Here is a 12,238-nt window from a genome sequence, read left to right as displayed (position 1 = left end):
CTGAGGCAAGTAATGAACAGAGAGAGAGAGAGACAGACATCTATACTGGTGCTTGGACAAACAAAAGACTGAAGGGGCTCACAAGGCACTGCTTGCGTGGGTATTCCCACACATGCTTAATAGAGCAAAAGCTTTACTAGCTAAAAGAGGTCTGTTTGGGTCTGCTGGAAGACGTCACCCACATGTCATGGCTCATGAAGCCCTACTTGTCAAAGAGAAAACAATCAGTAGTTATGCTTCAGAGACCACAACAGCAAAACTGCTCTTCTCTGTAAAGGACTCAACCAAGCAGAAAGAAAACCTCAATTTGGTACCAGCTCTCTCTCACTATAAGTCTCTATGACCTCTAGAGTTTCTCATATGGTTTGGTCACTTGACACTTCCCTGCCCTTCATCTTTTCAATTTTTAAACCAGATTCCTTTTTTTGGGGGGGGGGGCTCAGTGATGTGTTAGAGGGGGGGGTTCTCCTGGTTACAAGGTGAGGAGAGAATGCTCTCTCACTTTAGAAACCACACATGGATCCATCTCAGACTTGTTCTACCTCTCAGCACAACGGAAAATAGAGGTGGCCAGCACCCAACCTCAAGGTCCACCGTCAAGTTGATTTTCAGAAGACCACAGTGAAGACCCGATAGCCAATTTCTCTCCAATGAGACTGTTTCCATTGTCAATTCCTTGCTCTCCCCAAACACTCTTATTTGTGTTGCCTAGGCTATGTGTTCCATGGAGCAGGGACGGTCTCTCATATTTCTATACAGTACATCTGGTAGCACAATATAAAAACAAAAGTAGTGGTGCCTACATGCACACAAGAACCCAAGAGACAGTTTAAATATTTAGTTTTCCTAAAACGAGCTGAGGGACTTGACAAGGAGCCCCCAACGACCCAGCTAGGGTCTTCGTGCTTCGTCACTGTAGAGTCTGAAACATTAGCATTATAAACATGGCGTGATCCGTCTCAGCCCTTGCTCTAAAACCATAAAAATAACAGCAGAATGTGGGCAATATTTAAAAAAAAACCACAGCAATTTAGCAGAATGCACAATAAGAGGACCAAACCGCTAAAGCAAGCAGCGGGTCCTCTCAGGGCAATGCTTTCCCTTTAACTTGAGTATTTAGCCCTCTCCACATGTCTCAACCCCAGCTGCTGAAATCCTGCCCCTCCCCCCACCCCCAAACATTCTGTCTTCCTGGAGGGTAAATCAATATATTACTACTCTGCACATTTTTCTTTTCTTCTTCTTTTGTCGAGAAAAAGCATTTCGTTCGATGTTGAGGTTAACATCTCTAGGGTATCCCCTCCCGCCACCCCGGTGTCCTTAAGCCGATGCCCCTGAGCCCACTTTCATATACTGCTTGGTCGCGTCCGAAACCGCCGGTGGAAAAAAAAAAAAAAAAAGACACCAGCCGCTTCTGTCTAGCCGACCAGCAGCATACATCGATTGCAGCCGCAAGGCCCTCACAGGTCTTTCAGAAACAAAGCACGTCCAAGGTTTCCAGGACCTCCGCGGGGACCATCCTCCAAGCGAGGGAACATGACATCACCCTCTGAATAAAAAAAAAAAAGAGTGAAATCCCCTGCCCCCCCCCCCCCCCCAGGGGATAGCACGGCTCTCGCAGGCAAGCATAACCCGCCGATGAACTCAGCTCGGGGCTGGATTTCCTATTTCCTCCCCTGCTTCAGGATGAAGTGTAACTTTTTTTTTTTTTTTTTTTTTTTTTTTTCTCAATTCCTCTTCCCCACCCTCCCCCTGTTTAAAAAAAAACACATACAGCAAATGTGCAGGGGCAAAAAAAGAAAACCTTCTAATCCGCACCATGACGAGAACAATGACAGCGTTCCCAAAAGGATGCAGCTGTCTGAAACTAAAAGCTTAGCCCAGCATTTCCTCGTCAGTCTTAAGAAACAGGAACACACATGTAATATAGCACTGCCTAATTAGCTGTTAAAACTCCCTAGGCTAAAAGCCGAACACGAAGGATGGGGCAGGAACAATTCTCCAAACCCAGCCCAGCTGATTAAGTAAAACACAACACAACACATATATGGCTTCAGCGCAGGGTAATGTCATGTCCTTAAAGTACTGCCATTTTTTTTTAATTGGTTTAAAGCAAAAACAAGAAGAAGAAAGCAGTCAGGTAGCAGTGATGACATTTATGAGGTTGAAGATGCAAGGTCCCTGTCTCTGGGGGTGGGGGTAGGGTTGCCAACTGTTCTGAATTTTTCTGGATTGGGCAGATTTTGGGGGTACTGTCCAGAAAAAAAAGGAGAGGGGGGGGGTCTAAGGTGTTCGGAAATGTCCTGAGTTTTAGCCCTCATGCTGCAGGTTAGCATCTGATCCTCCCCTTCAATTATACAACGCAGTTAGGGACCTTCAGTTTCAATTTTAATTTTACTTTTTCCTGGAAATTTATCAGTGTTTACTACAACAAACAAAAACTGAGAAAACTGGAATTTGTTGCCAGAGGATGTGGTTAGTGCAGTTAGTGTAACTGGGTTCAAAAAAGGTTTGGATAAGTTCTTGGAGGAGAAGTCCATTAACTGCTATTGATCAAGTTTACTTAGGGAATAGCCACTGCTATTAATTGCATCAGTAGCATGGGATCTTCTTGGTGTTTGGGTAATTGCCAGGTTCTTGTGGCCTGGTTTTGGCCTCTGCTGGAAACAGGATGCTGGCCTTGATGGATCCTTGGTCTGACCCAGCATGGCAATTTCTTATGTTAAAAAAAAAACCAAACAAAAAAAACAGGCTAATTCTTTTCCATTGATTTCCTCCCTTTTTTGTTTGTTGTAATAAATAAATACATTTCCAGGAAAATTAAAATAAAAATCAATAAATATAGTGTGCGCTTTGGTAGCTACTGTATATTCAATGTGTTGGAGATATTTATTGTGTGTCACTTACATAGACTTCAGTCCATGATTTAACCACAGGCCTAAAGGATGTTACAAAACAGTAACTTGGCCCCTGGGCTGCTAAAGGCAAACCTTTCAGAATAAAGACGTTTGAGAACTAGTGGTCATGATATGGACGGGGAGGACTCAGGGATAACCTAGGAAAATAATTTTTCCACAGAAAGGATGTTGGATGCATGGAACAACCTCCCAGTGGAGGTGATAGAGGCAAAAACAACAACAATTAAAGAAAGCACGGGATCATTAAATTGCACAGAAGCGAGGGAAAAGCCGGAGATCGCTAGGGTCTAAGACATTGCAGCAGAAAGTAATTGAGCAAACTAGATCGATCCTCATCTGCTATCAAATTATAGGTTTCTGTTGCTTTGTAATGGTGAAGAGTGGTAAAAAAAAAAAAAAGTTGCATGTGCATAAACCCCATCAGTGAAGATCGAAGCGGGATTTAAAGCAAATGGCACCATGGGTGAAAAGCACCCCCCCCCCCCCCCCAGTCTTCTCTTCAGCTGTGATGGGAATGGGATCTGCTGCAGCTACGTGATTTCAGTCTTCGGTCACGGCCAGGTTGGGCCTGTCTTCGGCTGCGGCAGGGTGGAAATACACCACAGCCAGGCTGGGTGCGTCTTCGGCCACAGCGGGATGGGATCCACCATGGCCACGTGATTCCTCTGACCGCGGTGGGATGGGATCTGCTGTGACCATGCTAGACCTCTCCCCCTCCTGTTCTCATGGTGCTGAGGGCACCCCCTTAGCCGATGGCACCCTACCCAACCCAAAAAACCAGCCCTAGTGAAGATATTAAACAGCATCTCCAAATGTTCAGAAGTTTGACGGTTAAAAGTTGGCAACCCTAGGTGGGAAGGAAGTCATCTACAACCCAGCTTCTCCATAGTGAAGCAGGCAGAGATTGTTTCTCCTCTCCTTCCCCCTGATCTACAGAGTAAACGTCAGCACCATTCACCTACAGCAGAAGAAGAGACAACATTTTAACTATTAAGATCCCGCCTCTCAAGGAACACATTTCCCTCCCAGACACTATACCTCTTTAAATATTTGTTAGCCTTATAAGGGTATGATCACTATCCAACTACTCCCTTTCTGAAGTTCAAACCTCCACCCTGCTTCAATATCTCTAACATGTCAGGATTACCCATACACGTGTGTCCTACTTCTGATTTTTATTTTTTTTCTGTTTAAAGCAAACCAATCCAGAATGCCATCTACTATCACAAAAAAAACAAACAAAACAAAAAACAAACAAATAAAAACCCCACACACCATAAAGCAAATTCAAAATGACACCCCCTGGAGAGCGACAGGGTTTTTACCTGGGATCTGGAAAGGGCTCCCCGGGTCGGAGCTGATGGGCGAGTGCGGGTAGGTGCTGCTGCTGCTGCCAGGAGAGTTGGGGTAGCTGCTGTTGGGGGAGTGAGGGAAGGGATGGCTGTTGGGCTGCTGGAAGGAGTCCGGGAAGGTGGCATTGTGCGGCATGTTGGGTTCGTTCTGCCCCAGGTTGCGGAACTGAGCCAGGAGGCTGTGCTGGGGGTTGTACTCGCTGTGCCTTGGGACGAGCACGGGAGGAAGAACTGCAGAAAACAAAAAAAAAAAAAAAAAGACAGAGAGAGAAAAATGACAAGGAGGGTTTTATTGTTTTGTTTTTAAAAAACTCTTGATTTCATCTATTAAAAAAAAACAAACAAAGACACAAAAAAATCATACAAAGGTCCCCTAATCCAATCAAAATAAATTATAGTCACACAAATAATTCCCCAAATCCACCAAAACCAACGATTCAAAATGATATACAGTGTTTTACGATATGCTAGAAACCCATGCAAAGAGACTAGGTTTAAATTTGCTATGGTCTACGAAAATATATCTTTTCACATTTTGATTAGCATTTCAAAATATACATAGAGGGAAAACAAAAGGTATTCATGTATCAGTTATACATCAGCAAAACAAAAATTCAAGCTAAGATATGTATACTTTAAAACAAATTTAAATACAAAAGATCAGGGGTGAGATCCGAAAGGAACAGTGAGGCGCACATTTCCACAGAGAATGTAAAAAACAAACAAAAAAAACCCCCAAACCTATAGAAACAGGGAGGATAGGTCTTGTGACATACAGTATAATCCATAAAACACATACTACTGAGCTTCCCAGCCGTCTACCACAGGCACTGAAAAACTAAAAAAAAAACCCCAAAAAACAAACACAAAAAAAACCCTCCCCCGCATTTGTGAAGCTCTGGAATTTGTTGCCAGAGGATGTGGTTAGTGCAGTTAGTGTAGCTGGGTTTGAAAAAGGATTGGATAAGTTCTTGGAGGAGAAGTCCATTACCTGCTATTAATCAAGATTACTTAGGGAATAGCCACTGCTATTAATTGCATCAGTAGCATGGGATCTACTTAGTGTTCGGGTACTTGCCAGGTACTTGTAACTTAGATTGGCCACTGTAGGAAACAGGATGCTGGGCTTGATGGACCCTTGGTCTGACCCAGCATGGCAATTTCTGATGTTCTGATGCTGCTCAACATACTTAATTTGCACCCAGTGAGCTGCTAAATTTCTCTTTTGTGCCCGTGAAAATAAATTTCCATCGTCAAAACTGCCACCAAGGGAAGTGTCTATTCCAGACCTGCCAGAACTGACCAAATAAACTCTAGAGGAGACCTGGATCTCAGACTTGCTAGTGTAGCCTCTGGAGGACTATCAACCACACTTACACCTGGTCAAGGGGGCCCAACGTGGTCTTAGATCCTCAGTCCTCCTGCAGCGCCTTCCATTGTCCTTTCGCTCTCCTGTTATCGGTGATGTAGTGGCTTGCACCTGTCTCCCAGCTCTGCTGTTCGCTGCCTCTTCTCCCTCAGTTTTCTCAGCCCGCCCCCCCCCCCTCCCCTTGCTGCTGTCAGATCCAGCAACTCACACTGCTAGAGACCACCTTCCGATTATCTCCCATGCTCAGGTGGGCAATAGAGGTGCTTCCTCAGTTCTTAAGTAGCAGGTCTAAGCATAACTCCTGCCTATTACTGTTTATCTGAGGCGAGCAGCTTGAAAGGAGACCAGGATCTCTCTACTTCTAATTTAAGTCTGGCTGACAGGATCCTCCAAATCCATATCAGTCAGGTTTAAAAAAGTCTCTCTCATCACCACCACCTCCCCTTTTTTGTGAGTCTTTGACCAGTTCTCTATCCGGTACACCATACCGGTGGAGATAGATGTGCCAGCTCTCTTTTTCCACAACAGCCCACAGTACCTCCTCCTTTCCCCCCAGGTACACTGCGTAAAAAGGAGTTTCTCTGTTCCCTTTTCTGCCCTCCTTGTTCCTGTTACAGCTTCTCAGGTTGGCTCCTGGAAACCCGCTGCAGGTCAAAGAGCAGTCAGGAAGATGAATAGAACATTCACAAATCCCCAAAATTGCTTTCACGCAAAAAGAAAATAAAGAAGAAAAAAAAAAAAAAAGGTTTAAACAAGATTAATTATTAGCCACAGACACTTCGGGCTTGCCACCTCTTTCTTCCGGGGCCAGACTTTCCAGTCAGAACCTGGGCTTTGATCTAGGCTAGCATCCATCAATCGAGGGCTAATAGCTGGGAAGGGCTTTGCTGCCTGCGAGTGCTCGCTGATAGCTGCAAGTGATGCTCAGGGTAGGACTTTTGGTCCAGAGGTATTGTTTGATCTCCTTCTACGTCTGTTTATCCTGCTGTTTAATGTTTTTATATTGTGTACATTGTTACTGTACACCCGCCTATAATTTCAGATTGTGTGGTCTATAAATTCTTTTAAAGAAATAAATGCTGTCAGGTGACCTTGGCTGGCCTCTGCCTGACCCAGCATGGCACTTCTTATATTCTGGTTACTTGGGAAGTGGGGTGGGGGAAGGAGGGCGTTGGGAGCTCCTGAGCACAAGGCAAAGCGCAGTTTAGTTTACCGGAAAAAAAAAAAAAATCAGATCTGCATGAGCTGCGACAGCTTCTACAACTATAATCAGTAACTGCAGAAAGTCTATGAAACCTGACAGAGCTGGTCTGGCTGCTGCTGGGTCAAAAGTCATCTGGATTCACACTGTGCATTCACAGAGTTAAGCGGATTTGCAGATATTTCAACCAAAGTCTTTCCATTTTCAGCTCCCACTGCACAACAAAAACATTACAAAGCATGAGGGAGCAGAGGGCAGACTGCCCTAGGCCAAGATCCCTTCTCTACAGACATCCGTTTCCTGCAACGCTCGCTCGTTAAGGCTCTTACTTTTTCATGCTATCCGCAAATACTGCTTCCGAAGATTCCTATGCACTTCCTGGAGGCAGGCTTTTTAATAAAGAAAAAAAAAAAACAGGATTACCTCTCTCAAACTTAACCTCCGGATAAATCCCAGCCTATACGACAGCTCTCAGATTGGCATCCCAGACAGAAAGCAGTGGGATTTTATGGAAAAAAAATATTTTTTTAAAAGAACATTTTTAATTATGGAGCAGGATATTTAAAAGCCACATTACACCTCAGAAATCGGCAGTCCTAGCATACAAATCGGAAGGCACCAAGGCTGGAATCCAGTACAAATAAATTAAAATAAATAAATAAAAAGTTGCCACCAATGGAAACCTCATGTGAGAGTCACGCTCACCGCTCGCTGGACACAGTTTTGTGCCCAGCCCAAGCCGTTCTGTCAGCTCGCCACTCCCAATCCCAAGCAGGCACAGGGGCTCCGGGGTATGGAGCCTATGAGCAGATCATCAAGGACCTGCAGTCTGGAGGTGCTCAGCAGCTCAGGTTTTCAGCTCCATCTCTTTCAGAGATCTCCACGATACAGTAACTCTCCCCTTTACTTTAAAACAATTTTGCTACAGGCACGCAAGTCCCCGGCTACATTACCACCACCAAATTATCAGTCTGCTCGGCTTCATATGTCCCTGACTAGTCTCACTGCACTGTCACCTTTTTCTTCCAAGACAAACATTTCTCCAGTATTGATCTCGGAGCTTATATTATTGCCACATTGCATGGGTTGTTTGTTTGTTTTTCTTAAACACCTTCTCTTCCAAGGTCACTCTGCTGTTTCACTTAAAGGATTGGTAATCTTATTTTCTTGCTTTGGAGTCGTGGTGTGACCAATATTTTTTTTGATCAGTTTTATGTAGCAATAGTGATGGGGTTTTAGTTGCCTGTTTTGTTAGCTTTTCGGCTAAGACCTGGCCAAGTTTAGTATCATTGGAATAGGCTTATTCGGAAGATTTTTTTTTTTACCACTTAATTGTCCCACCCATCCTGCTCCATAGCCACCCACCCTAGAACATGCTTTGGTCGTATACTCTTACAAAGGACATGGGTCCGATCGTCAACCTCAAATTACAGCAACAATACAATATAGGGAGTATTTTACAAAAACCAAACAGGTGTTTCATATTGATTCAAATATTTTCCACAGTGAATATCAGTCAGTATAATAAACTGCAGGACTTTAGTCCTCAGGCAAACCATCTGGAGGCTTAAAGATTGCTTGGGTTGTAGTTCTTTGCAATGCATAAGGAATTAACTAGAGCTCAAGGAGAAGGTGGCCAAACCAATCTGCCTCCTTTCATATAACAGCAGCCAGAAAATCTACCTCCATTTGCACTGAGTGTTCCAAATAACAGGCGCAGATTAATTACAGTGGGTTCTGGTAGGTTAAAGCCTGCGACATGGAGAAATTCCTTCCCTCCCCAAATGTTACCCATACATAGCAAGGTTTGTTACCTGTAAAACAGGTCCAAAGACAGCAGGATGAATTAACTAGAGCCCCCCCCCCCCCCCCGGGCTGGATAGACCCAAGTAAGGGCCCAGGGACTGCACCTCAAATTCAGATATTCACGGCTCAGTTCTCAAAAAGGTAGTCTGGGGAGGGGGGTGGAGATCAACTTCTAGGCTCTAATGCGTTGCTTAGATTTTAGCCCCTTTTAGTCCATTGTAAATGGCACTTATTATATAATCACCTGCTTCCAGTAATAATCACACTGGAAGAAAGTCAGATTTCCAACTCAATATTACTGATTGTTCTGACTCTAATGTATTATGTTTATTATATTGCCACCCTATGTCAACTTATGATATTGCATACCTTAGAGTCTCTGCAGAGTGAAGAGCTCATTTTCCTGATTGGTTATTGTTAAATGTTTTGGAACTTCCTATTGGATCTGTTCCTGTTTTGCTCTCTCTCTCTCCCCCCATCTTCTTATTGGTCCTTTGACCCATGGCTTGCTGGGACCGTTTACCGCCTGGAGGGACTTTCAGTTGCAAAAAGGCTTTTGGAAAGCTAAAACTCTTCCTGAATCCTTCTCTACAAGCTCCTAAGTAGCATCGCTTTTCATCTATTCCTATTCTATTTACTATTCTTCAACTATTTACGAATATCTACAGCTTCAGTTCGTCTCCCGCTAACTACTGGACTTTTAAGAGACTCTTAACAGCTGAACCAGGCACTGCCTCGTACATCTCTTCTTTGTCTTGCTATTCACAGTGAGTGTTGAACTGTTTTACCATTCTAATAAATGTTGCTTGGTATTCAAGAACTGAGCCTTCTCACATCTGAAGCTAGGAAAAAGGTTCAACTGATTGTCTATCCACTAAAGGTAGAGATGGAGGGCTGAGGGGAGTACACTGATGTAAACTGGTGAAAACTTCTTTACAGCTCTTGATTTCTACAGTCCAGTTGATCCTCATGTTATTCCTCAATACATTTGTGACTTCAATCTTCCAGCAAATGTCTTTAGATGGTAAAGTCAATTTCTTTAACAATTTAGAGGGCAATATTCAGTAAGCCGGTTAGTGGATAAGTTATCCAGCTAAAGTTATATGGTTAGAGATGCTGCTGAATATACTAGCCTAAAGTTATCCAGTTATGTGTAGGTAAGTTAACCTAACCAACTATGTTTGACAATAAACAGTTAGGTGTTTTAGTTATCCGCCTTGTGTGGCCAGATAACTATTTCACAAGATATCTTCAAAAGATACCTGATTAAGTAGCAATGTGAAACAAAAATAAACAAAAAAAATAAATAAAAAGGGGCCTATTTCCTCCTCCCCCAGCCCCAAATTACATGGAAGCCCTATTGAGTCATGCATCCCCCACCCATCCCACATAGCTCTCTGCTTCAACGGCAGGGGGGATGAAGAAAAGTGGATCTATATACAGACAACAACTAACAAGGACTGAATTACATAGTCTGGGTAAACAAGCATGGGTGTAGCTTGCTTACTGCGGCGGTTACTACCCCTAACTAATTAAGCTAGATATTTCACTTAGATGCAGTTCCAACACTGCTCTCTACATTAATGGTGAGGGTGGAAGGGAAAGAGAACCAAAAGGTTACTAAGAGCCAAGAGAAACAGATAAGTATGAGAAGAAAAAAAAGTGCGAAGCTTGCTGGGCAGACTGGATGGGCCGTTTGGTCTTCTTCTGCTGTCATTTCTATGTTTCTATATCCCCTCCCTAAATATAAAAAGTGACCCAGGGTACGGTGCTGGCCTCCCCATCCCTTCCCATTTCTAAAGATATTAAAATGCGAAGCTGCTGCCAGACCCTCCCACTCCCCCAGTCCAAAAATGCGGTGCAGCACCCCCTCTACCCCCCAGATCCTCCCCCCTTCCTCCTGAACCCTAAAAATACCTGCCAGGTGAGGGATCTGAACTTAACCGCTCTTGGCAAGCTCCAGTACAACTTCTGGGGCAGTGGAAGAAATCAGGCTACAGGCCCCTTAAATTTTTTTTTCATTTCATTTCACATCATTATTTTACTAGATTTTTTTTTTTAAGATATCCAGTTAAGTAGGAAGTTATCCAGCCACAAAAGTCTGGATAACTTTAGTTCAGCTCTGAAGCAGGTCTAAAGTTATCTGGCTAACTTTGCCAGTTATAGTTTAGGTTACCGTATATACTCATGTATAAGTCGAGGGTATTTCTGGGCTCCAAAATCAAGAATCATCCGTCACCCAAGGATAAGTCAAGGGTAAAACCTAGGGGGCTAATGAAATGGTGAAATCATACTTAGAAACAGAAAATCACTTATTTTTTAAAAGCAGAATAAAGTGTCTCATAAGAAACATCATCATTTAACAACTTAAAGTGTCCCTGCTGTATGAATCCTTGTCTCCCAACCCCCATGGCTGACCCTGCTGTTTGAATCCTTCTCTTTTATTCAAATCCTTCCAAGTCAGATTCTTCATCATCGGAATGTTGAAATAAATCGTGGAACCGTACTTTGGTGATGCCATCAGTGTAAATGCGTCTTCGCTGTCAACATCTGTTGAATCATCATCCGATGCGCCTTTGTCTTCATAGAAGGCGTCATCTTCTGATCCATTCATAGCATTGCTAAGAATGCATTTCAGGAATGAATTCTTTACCATTTCTGGTGGAAATGACCCCCGGGCATCTTTTACCCATTTTGCTACCAAATCAGTGTCTCGTAGCATCAGGTTCCCTCCTTTCGTTAACTTTGTTTGACCAGAACCCAATCATTGTTGCCACACATGCTGCAATCGGTCCTTGAAAGGTTTGTTGAGACAGACATCTAATGGCTGGAGCACTGATGTCAGACCTCCTGGAATCACTGCTAGTGTGATCGCCATTTTCTTTGCATCGTCCTTCACATGGAACATATCCCACACCAATCGTGACAGTCGCTTTCTTAGCCATGCGCCTGGTTGCCTACCTCGCACAGCCACCATTTCATTCTTTCCTCATCCAAGCAGCCTTTAGGATGAACCCAAACAGTTACACCTGCTGGAAGTTTTAGGTTATTTGGCACAGTTTTCCTCTTGAATATTACCAGCAGAAAAACAGTTTTGTGCCATCTGCCAGGCAAGACAGGGTCATCGTGAAATGGGTCTTTCACGGTGATCCAGTGTTATTCATATCAAAATGATTCTTTATTCTCTGCTGAATAATGAATTTCTGGAACGAGCAGATTTTTTCCATCAAGCTCTTTAGGTAGTTTCTGTGAAATCTGTGTGTGCCGACGAAGGCACGACCCATATCGGTTCATGAACCATGAAAATCAACCAGACAATGCTGTGAATTCTTTCAGACCTTCGGTTGCCGACTATTTTTCTTTTTTTGCCATTTAAAGGGCACGAATCCTAATGCTCGAGCGAGTCACAATGTAGCAATTCTGTCTGCTTTCCATTACCCAATCATTCAAATCCTTTTCCATTCCTTCAAAAAAAGGCGCACTTTAGAAATGTAAGGCTTTCTTTCACTTTGGCACTTCTAGCAGCTTTTCTTCATATTTTTCTCCAATCTCTGACGAGTTTTTCACTAAATGTCACAATTGGCCTCCTTTG

At 43.5% G+C, this 12,238-nt stretch overlaps 1 protein-coding gene across 3 annotated transcripts in view; it reads right to left on the bottom strand.

Annotated features, from left to right (window-relative positions):
* The window catches only part of SMAD1 (SMAD family member 1), a 147,986-nt gene that overhangs the window by 42,681 nt on the left and 93,067 nt on the right, over positions 1-12,238 (bottom strand). For all 3 annotated transcript variants that reach the window (XM_029601189.1, XM_029601098.1, XM_029601276.1), the window contains exon 3: positions 4,244-4,501. In XM_029601189.1, the coding sequence (XP_029457049.1) occupies positions 4,244-4,501 (258 nt within the window). The remainder of the gene's footprint in view (positions 1-4,243; positions 4,502-12,238) is intronic.

Source organism: Rhinatrema bivittatum, chromosome 1 (genome assembly GCF_901001135.1).
Source record: "Rhinatrema bivittatum chromosome 1, aRhiBiv1.1, whole genome shotgun sequence".
Lineage (NCBI taxonomy): Eukaryota > Metazoa > Chordata > Amphibia > Gymnophiona > Rhinatrematidae > Rhinatrema > Rhinatrema bivittatum.
Note: the sequence above shows the minus strand (reverse complement) of the source record. Positions and strands in the feature narration are given on the sequence as shown.